Here is a 16,525-nt window from a genome sequence, read left to right on the forward strand (position 1 = left end):
TTCTATGGCAAGATTCCCAGAGGGCTAAATCAATGAAGTGGCCACAAGAATGGATCTTTGTAATGGACACACCTAGATAGGATTGATTCCTGGGGGGCATCAGGAATTGCTGTTTCATAGTAAAGTAACTAGAAGGCTTCCCCCATCCATGCACAGAGGAAGGCGGCTTCACACTGCCTCTACCTCCTCTGTCCTGCTGAGTTTCTCTGCTGCCTATCTGCAACTTGCACATTATTTCCTGCCACTATTTCAGGAAAGTTTATTAACATTTCTCACCTTGGTGTGATTATTTTTCAAGGATGTAGGCAGAAGCCTGTTAGTGCCAGGTAGAAGACTGAGTTAAAGGAAGCGAGTATTTTGGTGTAGAACTGACGGTCAGTTGCTGGGTAATTAAGAAGAGGAAAACGTGTTCTCTTTGTACATATGCTACAGTCCTGGTTCTCCCTTTTATTCAGGTGTCCCACCTACCTGCACTTGATTCCATTACTGTACCAGGCATCATGCTACACCATTTTACAAAGAGGCAAGGGCTCTGTGCAGAGGGCTGTGTGGGAACAGCTGCCCATGTCCTCCTGCAGTCTCCCACTGACCCTCCTTCCACTGTCAGGAAGGAAGAACAGATGTTTTAAATATTTGTTTGCAATTTTCTGGCAAGAAAACATGAAAATGTCTCTAATTTTGGGTAACTCAGAGATGATCTAGAAAAAGCAAGATATTTATTTCCAAATAAAAATGGAGGAACAGGAACGAACAGGTTGTCCTACTCTCCTGTTATGTTCAGAGAAGTAACTTTCTGCATGATGACAGTATTTGAAGAGACTGCTGCTAAGCATCCTAGCTGGATCCACACCTTCCTATCAATTTTGGTTAGACTAAAGAATATCTAAAGGATATCACCATGTGTCTCAGGTGTAACAGTAACACAAGTCTAAAAAGGTATGCGAGGTACATACAAACAGCAGCAATAACAAAAACAGCAGAAATTTAGCTGCTGGAAAAAGGTTGATCTCTATCAGATGTTACAGCTTTTAATGAGTAATAAATAACCTCCACTTACCTCTGTGCATATTCTATTTATCTCAAGTAATATTGTTAAGGACAAAAGTTAGTGTGCTGTGATTACGTGCAGGTCAGCCAAACAATTATCTTTTAACTTCACTCATAATTATTTGTCAGTTGATATTACAGCATAACAAAAAGAAAAGAATGATAAAAATTGCATTCTGCCTTTTACCAGAAGTACATAATTTGCTTGTAAGCATTTTCTACTGCTTTCAGTAGCACATTTTACCCAGGATGTACAACCTATTTTTGCTCAAAAAAAAAAGATTCTACACCTTTCAAAGCCTCAGCCTGTCATTTCTTTGTTATACTCAGTAACTGGACATTACCTTGTGCCTGCAACTGTAAGAGGACAGAACATGCCACTTAATGTTAGCACTATCTTACCATTCAGTCACTCAGTGCCCTCACACAGACAGACTTAATGGTCTCAGGACAAATCCTGCCTGTAGCGGAAAACAGAAAATGCTACCCCTAACTCACCAGAAACAAGTATGTGTGAGAGGAGAAGCATGCTGACATTGAATATGAAGGGCTCTTTATTACATCTCTGCCACTTCTCTTTAATACACAGCATTTTGTTTTCAGAGATACAACTTCTTTTCCACCAGCAGTCCCTGCCGTAGGGTTAACAGCTCCTTAGACAGGTTGAGCACCACCATAAACGTCCCAAATAACACACCCCAAGTCAGAGAAATAAATGTCTTCTGAAGACAACACAATGGTTAAATCCCTTTTGGTTCCAGGCCATCCTCGTTGTCATTGAAGACCACTTGGAAAGTGCTATCTGACCAGGAACTTTTGACTCACTTTGGAGGAACTCCATTTAATGATGAAATTTCCAAACAGCACTGTTTTGGATGTGGATAATGACAGCACACATCTTCCGTTCAGTGATACCTCTGGGGTTGCTCAAGCCCCTGAGATTAACTGCAGGCTTTGCAAAGAAGACATGCCTGTCACCAAATTTGCTAGAGGAGTCCATTTTCTAAATCTATACGAATGTATTTAACTCCGTGTAAAGTTTCCTGAATCACTAGCAGATAATCTCCTCAGATTTAACCTTGAAATAAAAATAAATAAATAAATAAATAAATAAATGGATACTTGTACAGCTTCAATCCGTCACAGGCACCTATCCCTCAGGGAACTGTTGTGCTGGCAGAAGGTTATGAAGCCATAAAGTCCATCTCTAAACTGAATATTTTAGGCATTCCTTCAGGAAGTACAGATTAGCATACACATAAATCTCTCTCCCCTGTGCACTGGAAAATGCTAAAAGATTCCATGAGCCTCCACAACTCTGCAAGGATTTTTTTTCAAGCAGAAGCCAGCACGAGCCCTGTTAGTTGCACACTGTTTCCAGAAAGTACACGGAGGGAAAGAACACCCCACCCTCCCACCCTGACATACACACGCTTATTTAAGATATTAAAAAAAAAAAAAAAAGCACACACACACAAAAATTTCAGTGATTCAACTTTTTGCTAGCTCAGCTCCGAGTGCATCAAAACCAAGTCACAGCCCTTGTTCTTCAGCTGAACAATCCCGCCTGCAGATTCACTTCAGCCAAACCAAAGTTACTTAGCCTCTGACGTTAAGTCACGGTCAAATAAGCACAATGCTTCTTCAGGGATCCACTTCTCGGTTAAGGCAGGATTGGCAAATAAATTCTAGCTTTGTTTCCAGCTATGAAATGTGTAAGTGATTCTCTAGCTTATGACAAAGCATTTCACAACATCTTCCGCTGTGTTCCGCAACACCCAGCCTTTTTACCCCCCTGCTGCCCAGGTTAGGATTGCTGAAAACTTTGTAGCCAAAGACCACCAGGCTGCCCCCCACACCACACCTACCTTCTCCTGAGCAGCAAAAACGGAGGGCTAGGAAAAGGGCTGTAATTAAGGAGACTTTTCCATTTGTCACACCGGTCAGGACTAACCTCACTCCTGAAAGCACACTAGATCCAACTCTGAAGGATTAAACGCTCGGGGACAAAAGAGAGCATCGTGTAAAATCTCTCTGATGATAAATTTTATCATCAGGCTCCCGGCCCCATTCTTAAGCACGGAATCAGATATGGATCTTGCATACCTGAAAAGCTTCGTTAGGTTCATCGGCACAGTTCTGTGGGGGGGATCAGGACCCAAGGCTGGAAGTCAGAGGGCTCTGAAGTTTGGGGAGCTACACCTCCCTTGTTTCGTGAACTCTCTGATGTGACTACACCAGATGGGACGAAGGACGTTTAGAAGAAACCTGGGTTATTGCTGCTTTCCAACCAGAAAGTTATTTCTGGCAACAGATTTCACCGTGATACTTATTTTGGGGATACAGCTGCTTGGGGATCAGGGACACAAGAGAAAAAATAATGACCACAGACCCCCACAGACTTTCTTTTCAGAAAAGGCGCCAGTGGCTGGTAAGTTGCTCTCCTGGAGCCTGCTTCAGATTAAATCTTTGTGCGGAGTTTTCCTCCGGGGAGGAAAGCCCCCGAGGAGAGGCAGAAAGCGACTCTCGGGGAGAAGCTGCGGGTTTCCCAGCGCCGTCCTTCCCCGGCGCCAAACTCCTCGCACATCGACGGCCACCACGGCGGGGTGGCAAATGGCCAGGGGCACTCGCCACCTCCCTCCCCGGCTAGCCAGGGACCCCTCCCGCTTCCCCGACCTCTCCCGTCCCGAGCAGAGGCCGGGGCTCCCCGCTACTCACAGCCGCAGGGCGCCCCGGCATTCCCGCCTGCCGCCGGCCCGCCCAGCCTTCGGCTCCTCCGCCTCGCAGCGCTGCTCTGTCATGAGCACCATGGGCACGGCGCTGCCTCACGGCCGCCACACACCGCCGGGTGCCCGGGACGGGCAGGGCCGGGCCGGGCCGGGCCGTGCTGCCCCCGCCCCGGGGCGGGCGCTGGGGAGGCGGATCCGGAGCTATGGAGGCTGAACGAGCAAATGGCCTCCGAGCGGCTTCGTAGGCGTGTGGGGGGGCTGAGGGGAGGTGCTGAGGGGCAGCCCCCCACATACAGAGCTCGGTCTGACCCCCAACCCCGCCTGGATATTCCTTCCACCTGCCAGCTCCCCCCAGGATTGTCGTTTTCCTTTCTTTTCGGGCTGGTTTGTCAGCCCCAGTAAATCACAGAGTGTTGTGTAAAATCAGACAACAAGTAACAGCCCCCCCCCCCCCCCACACACACACACACCCGGTGCTCGTCAGGTCGAGGGGGCATTTGCTCGCAGCCCGGCAGAGTTTGGCGCAAGCCATCCTACCTGGCACGAAAGGTGAGCACACACATATGGAGGAAAATGCTCTCCTTATCTGGTTAACACCGGACAAATAGTTCAGTTTGGGGAACTAGTGTTTTCACGAAGCACCACAACGCAGAAGGACGGAGTCTGTGGCTTTAGGGACGCAATCTAAAAAAGGCCAACCTTGGGATGAAAGTTTGAAAAGAAAAGAAAGAAAGAAAAAATGAAGTCTCTAGGAAAAGGTCGATTTTCATGGCTTAATGCATTAGAATATATCAATGAAATTAATAGTAGTTTTATCACATTTTCTTCTTCTACACTCATCTCAGCCACCAGACTCACGGGAGGTAAGGGCAAAACACATAGAAAACTCCTTGTGGATATCAGAGTAGGATATAGATGCTAATGTATCTTCCAGTGGCATTGATAAGATTCAGAGATGCTTGACACTTGCACAGTATTTTGAAAAGTGAAAGAACTAAGCATTAGGTAATGTTGCAATATATTCAGGAAATGGCTAAAGAGAAACAAGTGTTAAAGGTTAAAAGGATCAGGACTGCCAAAACTGGTTGGACATCCTGCAGAAAATGTGAGATTAATTTCTGGTCTTAATTAGACCGGATGGGTTTTGCTAGCTCCAGTCCTATAAAATGTAAACTCTATGCACCAAGCTGGGTGGGAAGTAAGAATTTTTAAATAGCTGTACTTCTGGGAGAAACCATTAACTAATGTTTATGTATAAGAATGTGAAAACCAAGGCAAGCGCAGAAAAACAAATGAGCTGTAGTTTTAGGAAACATTACCCTAACCTGTTAGGTCCTGTATCTGTGAGACTTTGCTGCCTTATCCTCCCCTGTGCAGCACCTGAGCTGGTTTGGCATTCCCTACGTCACCACTGTATGCCAGACACAACCAGTGGCTGTACAGCGGCGTCCTGGTTATGGAAAGGAAAACAGAATAGGCCCCACTTCAGGTGTATGGGCTGTGAGTAGAGCTGGAGCTGAAAGGCAGTGCTGTCTTCCTGTGTCTGTTAGGATCCAGGACCCTTGGTTGGGATGCAGCAACCTGTGTGAGGCTTTGGGTTCCCTGGGAGTTATTCTCACTGACAGTGTGCATTACCATGGCATGCACAGTATGTCTAGAACCAGCAGAAAAAGTAACTGGCTTCCCTTTGTTCTGTTTTTGAAGGCCTTTCATTACTGGGATGCACTGCAAATGTATCAGTTACTATTTTAGTTTTCTTGTGTAGCGCTGCTCCCTCCAGCAGAATAATGCTGATTTACAGTAGGTGAGAGTCTAGCATTTAGATATTTGAACAAAATCATTTGCCTTTTGAACACTTTGGCTTACAAGCTCTAGCTACAGCAGAGAAATGCTACTGCTGCCTGTTTTGCTCACTCCTCTCCAGAGATTTCTGCCTCGACCACAGTGGTGAAAAAACTGGGAAGAAGCTGCTTGGCCCCTGGAGCTTAGTCTCTGCAGCTGTAGTTTCAGCCAGCTCCATTCTCAAGGTATGCAAAACATTCTGCACTGAATAGTCAAGGTATTTGCTGTAAAAAGAAAGTGACATTCAAATAAATTGATTCCTGCAGCATAGACACTAAAAGTGAATCCTTACTAGATACTTTATTCCATATCATGGTATCTTAACCCTTGTCAGAGACTTGGTTCTGGCAAGTTTTCGATAGTGATTCCTCCAAATTTTGTTATTTTCCTTTAATATCAGTGGAAGTAATAAGCCATGGCTCTAGCTTGTTGTTTTTGGAGGATTTGGAAAAGAAACTCTGTGGACAACCTTTGTCAAAATGTGCACAGTGCAGCAGCTCCAGAGCAAATGACAGATTCCAGAGTGATAAAAACTGTGAATGCCAGAATTCACAGTAGTAAAGAGAGAGAAAGTAGTAGTACAAGAGGTGTTATATTAAACTATCAAATGTGCAGCTGGTCATGTGGGTGGAATATTCTCAAAAGCTTTATGCTTTTATTTTTATATGCTACAGCAAGTCTTAAATATGCAAAAAATCACACAGGAGCCTTTACTGTACAGGTATAATTGCTGGTGTATAATAGATATGGTAAAGTGAGTATGTCAAGATGAAGCCATCAACAACAGAGAGAGACCTGGTGTGTGAAAATCTGAACTTTATTTTTCTAGCTGGTGAAGTTCAGACTGGGGACAGAAAAATAAATTAGTGTGTTAAAATTTCAGATTGCTATTTAATACCTGCAGTACTAGTGATGCCAGGTAGGCAAAAATTGACAAGCTTTTGCTCTGAAGAGTCTCAACTAAAGGGTCAAAATTTCAAAAGAGGTCAGGAATACCTTTTTCAATAAGTAGGACCTTAAAATTATGTATAACGCAGTGAGTGAAGAAAAACTAGTGCTGAAATACTATGAAAAGCTTTTGTTTTAAAAAAAAAAAAGATACATATGAAAACAGTAAAATTGAACAGGGAGAGACTCACCAAGTCATCAAGTTCATTCCCTATCCCTATTCCAGTGTTTGCTATCATCCAGAGGAAGTCCTTAATCTCCACTTGTCTTGAATAACATTAGGAAGGGAAGGGTAAAGGGGCCCAATGAGACACACCTAGAAGGTCAGTATAAAACAGCAGTAGGACTACCACTCATGCCTAGGGATTCTTGGATATAATATGGCCAATGAAAGATTATTTTTTTTTTTTTTAAAAAGGCAATCTAGCTGGAAATAAACTGGGTCAGAAGAGATTGTGATAATCAGCATTATTTAACTTGTATTTTTATTTCAGTACAGTAATTAAGGATATTCATAACGTATTTCTCAGTTTATATGGTGGATATCAGCATGCCTAATGTGAGCAAACTTCCTTGGGACAGAACAAAGCAGGAAGTGACTACAGTGACATACAGGGATGTATATACATGACTACAGTATATATTGAGCACATATGTATCTACTCAGTAGAGAATTATTCTGTAATTGTTTGTGCCATTCCTCCTCCTAAGTCCACAAGTTTTGCTCTGAAAGGTAAAAGCCAGAAGTACTCTTCCATCTGTTCCTCTCAGTGTTACAGCTGATTTCCATGTTAAGAAAATTTTGAATTTAAGACTGCGTAAAACAACTTTCTAGGAGATGGATGTCCCTATGTTGAAGATGAATTTGAGTACCTAAAGCTTGGTCTGGTGTCTTCTGCATAATTAATGAAGTCTGCTATCTGAAAGACTGTACTTTAATGTTTCATTTGCAATACTAGATGCAGAACAAAAGCTTTTCTACTTTAAACTGAAAGCAAATCTGATCTAAAAGAGAAGCCTCTACTACAGTAAGTGATGATTAAAATAAAGTCATTGAGTTTTATCTCTCACAGCATATATTATTCTTTCATATCCTTTGTCTGTTACAAATTTCAGTACAAAGTCAAATAGTAGAGAACTTGTAGGTAAATTTGGCTATTATATTCAGTACAATGAATTTCTAAACCATAGTGTTACAGTCTAAATGCTTTCCATGAATGAGGTGATTTTTATCAGAAATGTCAATTGGAAAAGTTTCTCAAAAATGACAAAATCAGGTGCAATCAAAAAAAAAAAAAAGATACAAAAAGATACAGCCTTTATAGTGCCTCAATACTATTACTTTTGAATGGCAGACCACATCTCAAGTTATATCTTTTCTTCAGTTTCCTATATGATATTCTGCATTGTTAGGATTCTGTAAAAGATACTCAAATGTCTTGGGAGCCATTAAGTGATGAAAAAACCGTTAAATAAATCCTTATATTGCTCTGTGGAAATACAATAGGAAAGCAGATGTATGATAAATAGAATATGACTGGGAGCTGTGATAGTACCAGACACAAGTTAGACGCATTTGAGAAGATGTAAGTTAGTAAGAAAAATTAATTTCCAGAATGTATGTAAAGCACCCACAGGTCACAGTGAAATGACTTACAGCTTGGGAGGTGCAGACTGCAAAAGAGAAAAAAAAATATATGCTAAAAGAGTGGTGCAGCACTGTAGAAGGTTACCCAGAGAGGCTGTAGACTGTATCTTTGGAGGTTTCGAGTCTCAGCTATATAAAACCACACCTGACCTGATTTAGTGTTGGTGATACTCCTACCTCAAGCAGGAATGCTCAGAAACATCTGCAAATCACTCAGCATACTTGAAGTGTGCTCAAAACAAATGGAATAAATCAACATTGTAAACAGTCAGTAGAAGATAACTAGTGCCAGAACGCAGTGAGAGTTTTGTAAAGGCTAAAAGGCAGTTTTGGTTAGCTGATCCCCATTCCCTGCCTGGATTAATATTTTCATAATTTATTCCTTTCTAAAAGCGTGAGATTGCTTTATAGAGACTTCTGGCAAGTGATAGGTTTCATCTGATCATTTTGCTAGAAGTCCTATCAATTTATCCATCCCTGTTTTGGTTTAAAGGAGCCTAGATTACTGTGTTGGTAGTACGGCCCTTCAGACAGGGAAGTGCCTGGGGCACGTGAACTAGGCTGGCTTTACAGCTAGCTGGAGCATTTCTCACCATAGACAGTGAGGGATGCTGAGGCTGTTCGTTGTGGCTGAATACTGAAGGAAGTGGATGCAGCAGACCACACTGAAAGTATGCATTGTAGCAGCCAGCAGGAAAAAGCAGAAACATTTTCACAGAAAATTTATGGGGTATTAGTAATATGGCATCAGCCTCCCTCATGGTGAATGTATAATAACATTGCACATGTATTCCATCAGCACATTCACTGTCATTTCAATACCAATGCCCTTCACACAACTTACTGTGTAAAGTCATTGAAGACACACTGCATACTTACACAATGCATCAAAAGAAAAATATGACAAAGGGGGGTTAATGGCAATATGCAGCCTCAGCAAAGCACAGTGGAAGTGGTGAGGCAAAGGAACATTCTTCTCTCCCCAAATCATTCATGGCAATTTTCTCATATTCTGAACACAGCAGCCTTGGTACATGTAGTAGTTCATTCTTGCTCTCTACGAGATGGCATTCAGCCAGCTGGCATTGCTGAAAAGCACAAGTCACTGTCTCCTCATATTTCATGAGGAAAAAAAGCAGTCATAGCATATTTCCCAAGCAATACATTGCCCTGGATGCTTCACGGATGGCACTGTTATAGAATGTGGTGATGCCTAGATCTCGTCCCTAATAATGAAAGTACCAAATCCCATGGCAGTAAAATTCATTTATTTTCTGCATTTATGACCATCATTTAATGCTTTGGCCAGCTAGGCAGCAAGAGCTAAGTAAAAATATTGCTTGTTCTGCTGTGGTGGATCAGCTTAGCTTGATTTGTTTGTAAATGTCCAAAGGAAATCCTGGGTGTCATCCACGTGTCACTTTTCTTTGTGCAGATTATATGGACAAAATTTTCAATCCAGGTGCACCAGTATGTTACGGCATCAAACAGATTACATGTCTAATGAATAATGATGAATAATGTGCATGCATGTATGCAGTTTTTTGATCTGTGTGTGGTACAGGAGTGTATATATACATACACCTTCTTGGACCACATATACATGCATTTACACATTCATTGTACATCTAAATTTGGTGATCATGTTGTGAAGAGAATCATTCAGTCTCTGAGGAGCAGCAGTATATTAAGTACGTAAGAAAGTGAAAGCTAGCACAGCTTCTTTGAGGATACACTGAATCTTCCAAAAATATATATATGCATATGAATAATTATATATATATATATATATATATATATATAATATATCTATCGTCCAGACTTTCCAGGAGCTTAGAAAGGTATTGCTCTTATCCTGAGGACAGCAAGCTTAAAGTGAGGGGCACAAGAGAATAAGATGACATGAAAAAAATCACGATGCTATGGGTTCTCACAGGCTACACTGGTGGTGGTTGTGAACAATAAGCTGGATGATAATAATTACTGGATGGACTTGTGAATTATAAACTGGATGGATTTACTGTTTCATCTCACTCCTAACCAGGAGTTATATTATTCTGAGGAAAATATTACCTAGGTACATCCTGGATAGGAAGGCCATACAGCATGAACACCAAATCCCAGATACAAACCACTGAACTGTGAAGTGTTTGCTGGTGTTTCAAGTACTTGTAATTAAGCTATAAAGACAATGTAATATGCCTTTTGGAGTGTGGTAGGTATGTACTTATCTCTTTAACTTTACTGCTTGGACTTGTCTGAACTAAGCCTCAGCCTCACAACAGTACATTGAATATGTTTCTGAGGTCTGTAATTTTAACATACAAGAAATTTTGTTAAAAAAAAGTTCACAATCCCATATAAAAATTTTCAGCAAGAAAGCCTAAGTGTATGGATCCTTTGTTGTATCCAAACAAAAATGCAACTGCAATAAAACAGTCATTACAATTTATGTTACAAATTGTGTTGCAAATATGTATATATATTTCTCTTATTCTGCTGTAGGAAAAATATTAGTGGCAGATCGGAGATAAAAAAAACCTAGTATTTAATTAACTGTTTTTTGGTGCATCACATTGAAAAATCTCTGAAGATGACAAGTCAAGAGGACCCTTTTGACTTCCATTCCCATGACTATGCCTTTAGAAAACATAATTCTATAATTCATTCATATTATTATTATTATTATTTTTTCTTTCTGATTTTTTAATGTTACCTAGTATCAATGAATGCCAATGGCCAATGCTGAACCCCTGCTTCCCGTTCCTGCCCAATCCCTCCATGCCTTTTTTTTTAAGGTATCTGATATACTTAGATCTTTTATGCCTGCAGTTGATTGCTGCTAAGGTTGATCTTAACATACTTAGAAGTATGACATTCACAGAGCTTCTGGTCTAAATCTGATCTAGTCACTAGTTCTGAATCTAAATTGCTGAAAAAACATATTTCCTTGTGTTCAAAGTATTTTATTTTATTATTATTTTTTTTTTTCAGATTTGTTCTGGAGGTTGGTGAAAACCAGAAGGCTTGAAGTTTATCTAAAGTTTAGGAGATCTGGATGCAGGATATTGACTCACATTATAAAGATGAGTTCCACTGGGGGAGTTGAAATCCCCATTTTCTGGCCAATATTTTGAGACTACTGGAAAATGTTTCATTTTAATGTCAGAGTAACTCAATACATTCATACTGAGAAAATGCTTAATATACATGTGTCCACATCTCTCTCTGATCTATTATGCATGGGTGACACCTCAGCTATAGCTTCAGAATCATAATTTGCTTCTGAAATCAGTTCTGCTCTGTGTCAGGAATAACATGCTGCCATGGTGATAAACTGTGAGCTCCCTAGTCTGAAATGTTAATAACCCCATGGATGCTGGAAAATTTGTGCTCATCTGCATGGTGCCAATTACAGTGAGGTGCAAACGGAAGTGTATAAAAACTTGGGTATATTGGCAGTTTTGGGCCTCAGGCATGAATAATTAGGATGAATAGGAGCAATCATTAATACAGTTAAATTGTCTCTGTGGATACATCTTCATTAATGGGAAATATCCTTTCAGAAAATAGGATGGTATTGAAAACAGCATGTGAAACTGCAGAGTCTGCATTTCTTTTTCCCAAGAGTTGTTCCCTTGATTTTTCACGTGCCTCATTTTAGATAAGCATATCATGACTGCATCAAACACACGAAAAGCAAGTTCAGTGAGAACAAGCCCAGTCCAGCTGCTAAGCTCACCGTGTGCAATCATGCACGCTTCTTATTAGATTGCCTTGTATTTACAGCCTGTTATTCTGTATTTTCTGCTGATGGAGGTATAGTTTCATGCAGAGCTTTATGATCATACGATTCCTTCTTACTGGAGAAGCAGTTGAATAAACTCTATTTCTGGAAGGCCTGCCCCCTGCCACTTGCTACTTGGCAGGGAGGTCGATTATTGAGAAACACAAGGCAAAGGACTCTGTTCTTTGTAAGGGCTGATCATGTTGCTATCAGAGTGTATATGGTAGCTTTTTGTGTACAAGTTATCTAGCGGTAAATAAAAAGTGGGTAAATCTGTCTGCTCAGAGTTCCAGGCTGGAGAGAGAAAAGAGGGCAAACTTCTTGTTGCCCAAATTACAAGTGGTTAAACATAACCTACTTGCGTTGAACCCTCCGTCCACCACTGTATTTACTCTGTACTTACTTGCCTAACTGGAAAAGATTAAGAGAAGCATAAAAATACATGTGTGGATGCTGTTCTAAAAAACAAGCTCTGACTAACTACTTCTGGGTAAAAGCCCCTGAGAGTTCTAATTAAAACTTTACATTTGTGGTTCCTTATTGTGTTCAGACTGTTGGACATTAACTCTGACATTTGAGTTGTAAGAAAATACGTTATACAGGTATAGTATTAAAAAGCCCAAATAACATTTCACAAGGGGAAAAATGAGGCCAGCAGACTTATTTATACTTGTGACCCAATTAGTGATACAAGCCATCACCCAGCTACAAAGAAATTTAATTTAGTCACACAGAGAATAAATAGAGGTGCTCCCTGCAAATCAGTCTTCAAGGTGGACATGAGCAGATATGAAAGACAGAGCTTACTAACGAATTTTAATGTTGGTTAAGGAACAATAAATATTTAATATTACTTTGAATAGCTTTTTAAAGATAATTTATTCATAATGGGTTGACATAGATAGTGGTGATGTTTACCTGTCCCTCTCCTGCAGTAGATGGGAAGGAATAAATGCGGAGTGCCAGCAACCCTCTGACTCTGCATTTCCTCATTTATCCATGCTGTCTAAAATGTGCATGATTTGTCCAGAACTCTTCCCTACAATGAATTCTACCTCATTATAACTTCACAACCCAAGTCCACACTTCTAAAGTAAGAAAAGAGATTTCACCTTGACAATCATTTGCAATTGCTCTATCAGAAAAGCCATTAAAAATCTCAACTTGCATGAATACTCCTTTTTCTGATGGTAGAATTTCTCTTGAAACATAACTTAATAAGCATTGTAAAGTTTCCTATAGGCCAAAACATACACCAAAATATTTTGTCAAATTCCCTGTTCTAACCCAGTTTAAATTTGTTTTGTACAGAGATAGTAGATAGTATTTGATGACCTTGCAGAGGTCATTTAAAGACTTGAGTTTATATACTAGCATACACACTCAAAGACCTGCTTCAGTCTAAAAGTTACACGAAAAGAGAACAACGCCCTCCTGTGTCCCCCCCCCCCACCCCCCCCCAACAAATTCCTCCTTCACACTCCCCTTCCCAGTGCAATCAGTAATGCAAGATAAATTATCATCTCTGTGTGCATTGCCTTCAAAAATTAAGCTTCCCCATCAGGGTATTTCCACCATTGTGTCTGTACCAGTGCCCTCCTACACTGCTCCCCTGTCCCTCCCTGCATCAAGTATGTACAGAGCACCCAAACGCCCCTGAATTTACCTTATAAATACTGATCCAGAACTCTCTGTAGGGCTGACTGGAGGAGGGTCATTACTTGACTTTCTGAAGCTGCTCTGACTTTCAAAATGAAAAACTGAATCTTCCAAGGAATTCCCTTTTCTCATCATGTTAATGGTGCTAACTGCAGAGTTAGGTAAGTTTGGGTCTGGAGCGATCCTTCAAGCGCACAGCCTTTCACTGCTGTAGGAAATGCATTCTTGGTGTGACTCCAGCTCGGGCTGGTTTTAAAATCAGTTAATCAGTAACACATTGATGTGACATCACAAGTTTTTTTTTTTTCTTTCTTTTTTTTTTTTTTTCTTTTATACCTGCAGCACTTCATAGATACACTTTGAAACAAATTTCACCAAATTTATGTCTTTGGAAAGTTGGTACAAATAGCAATAAATTGTTTGGATGAATTTAAGAAAAAAAAAAAGGCAAGAACTCTTAATTCAAATGACGTTGCATTGCCAGGCTTGTGCTGAAAGTAGTAATATGATCTGTCAGAAATTCTACTTTGTGAATTATCTGCTGGTCTCTAATTTTCCAAGTTTGAACAACATGAGTATATGTTTCAGAGGTGACTATATCCACCTGTTCTGACATGCCAAAGTCATTATATTGCATTTCTGCAGTAACATATTTGTGCACATGCATGCAGGTAGTTGCCGTGAAATAAAGTATTCACAGTTTATCTTAAACATGGAAAATCTTTTTAAATCTCAGTGCACCAAACACCAACTGAACAAAGCCAGTTTGCCTAATCATTTTTATTTATTCATTTTCCATAGGAATTGGCAAACATTAACTACAAAATTGCTTGGTTTTCTGTTTGTTGAAGATGACTATAATGATTAGGTTAGTAAAAGAAATGATAAGGAGCATTTATTTAAATTGTGAACCCTCCTATAAAACTGAAGCAACACCCCAAGATCTCCAGAACTTCCGCTAATCTTCATTTAGGGTCTGCATAATAATAAGCCCTAGTCTGTGAGACTGAATAAACATGCGGAGTGTAGCTCTCTCTTTCTCTTGTCAGTATCTATAAATAGATTGTGAAACAATACAAATGCATTTGGACTGTTCTCATATTTTGCTGCTAAGCTGAATGAAATCTAGTCAAACTATTCTGTTTTTCTGAATGTGTCATTCCCTGTTCAACCCTCCCTCCCCCCAAGTTGCACCTTCCTAAATATTAAAACCTGGTCTTTGCATTTTTAAAGATAAAATTCATTTTGCAGACAGTACTAGACAAACTGTAATGAACTCTGCAAATGACAGAAACAACAGGAAGAACAGTAACTATTAAAATACAGGATTAGCATAACAGTCAAGAAGTAAAGGTAAAGATGAAACAACCATTTTCTTGGAAGTGAAAATTCCAAATAGATGTGACTCTTTCTTTTCTTGAAAGGAAAAAAAGAAAGAAGAAATACACACTCTTGATCCTCTTAGATATTCCCTGAGAAACAGAACAAATGAAAAAATCTGTATTTTGGAGCAGTGTTCAAGCTGCTCAAAATTTTCCTGAGTTAATTTTTCAGAATGAATGCATCTTTCAGTAGCTATGCTATACGTCTTTGGTTCCTGCCATCTGAGCCTTTCTGTTACTTTGGTTCTGCTTGATTCTGTGTGATCATAGACTACAAACACAGGGATGGTAAGCTATGCAGTCTTTCTTTACTCTATTCCTATTCTATAAACAAGTGATATAACCTTCAACACATACAACAAAGAAAAGCTGTTTTCTTCCTCCAGTCATAGGGAGAATTTGCCTTGGCTCTCTTGTTTTGTTGACATCTACCCACTTGTGATACTAAGTCCTTATTCTTTTTAAAGAAACAAATGTCCTTGTAACTGATTTGAAAACTTAAGTGACATAGGAGAGGCTGAGAGAACTGAGGTTACTTAGTCTGGAGAAGAAGAGACTCAGGGGAGACCGTATTGCTCTCTGCAACTACCTGAAAGGAAGGTGTGGGGAGCTGGGGGTCAGCTTCTGCTTGCAGATGACAAGTGATAGGACCAGAGAGAATGGCCTCAAGTTGTTCCAGGGGAGGTTCAGGTTGGAAATTAAGAGGCATTTGTTCTCAGAAAGAGCAGTCAGGCACTGGGACGGGTTGCCCAGGGAGGTGGTGGAGTCACTGTCCCTGGGGGTGTTCAAGGAAAGGTTAGACTTAGTGCTTAGGGACATGGTTTAGTGGGTGACGTTGGTGGTAGGGGGGTGGTTGGACCAGATGATCTTGGAGGTCCTTATTGATTCTATGATTCTATGATACAGAGCTTGTAAATTAGTAGTATGAAATATTTATCTTTGAAAACACACTATTAGTATATCAAAAAGTAATGAAAACCTTTCATGACAACTCTATTCCCTCTGGACATTAAAGAGCAAGTATAAGAGAGAGGGCAGTTGAATTTTTTTCCTGAATGGGTAACAGCAGGAATTTTTTCAGCAAGGAGCAACTATTACATAGTTTCCTTCCTTAAAGTTTATGTATCCATGTGGTTGTCCACAAAACAGTTAAGTTCTCTTATTGAGCACCCTGACCCTCTCTAAATTACCATTTTTTGTCATATGCTAACACACGTTAAGTGTATGCTTTCCAGCCTGCAATAACATGACCATGTTGAGTATGCTTATAGAACCACAGGATCATAGCATGGTTTGGGTTGGAAGGGACCTTAAAGACCACCCAATTCCAACCCCCTGCCATGGGCAGGGACACCTCCCTCCAGACCAAGTAGCCCAAAGCCCCATCCAGCCTGGCCTTGAGCACCTCCAGGGATGGGGCATCCACAGCTTCTCTGGGCAGCCTGTGCCAGGGCCTCTCCACCCTCTGAGTGAAGAATTTCTT

The 16,525-nt window shown here is 40.5% G+C and overlaps 1 protein-coding gene across 4 annotated transcripts in view; it reads right to left on the minus strand.

Annotated features, from left to right (window-relative positions):
• Positions 1-13,881, minus strand: part of GRAMD2B (GRAM domain containing 2B) — a 41,197-nt gene extending 27,316 nt beyond the window's left edge. Inside the window, exon 1 of one of the 4 annotated variants that reach the window (XM_027446491.3) lies at positions 13,668-13,881. In XM_027446491.3, the coding sequence (XP_027302292.1) occupies positions 13,668-13,795 (128 nt within the window). In that variant the 5' untranslated portion in view covers positions 13,796-13,881. Of the gene's footprint in view, positions 1-3,765; positions 3,958-4,313; positions 4,355-13,667 lie in introns of those variants that run through there. The other 3 variants (XM_027446490.3, XM_072031146.1, XM_038170730.2) reach the window with 3 other exon arrangements.
• Positions 13,882-16,525: the final 2,644 nt, after the last annotated feature.

Source organism: Anas platyrhynchos, chromosome Z (genome assembly GCF_047663525.1).
Source record: "Anas platyrhynchos isolate ZD024472 breed Pekin duck chromosome Z, IASCAAS_PekinDuck_T2T, whole genome shotgun sequence".
Classification (NCBI taxonomy): domain Eukaryota; kingdom Metazoa; phylum Chordata; class Aves; order Anseriformes; family Anatidae; genus Anas; species Anas platyrhynchos.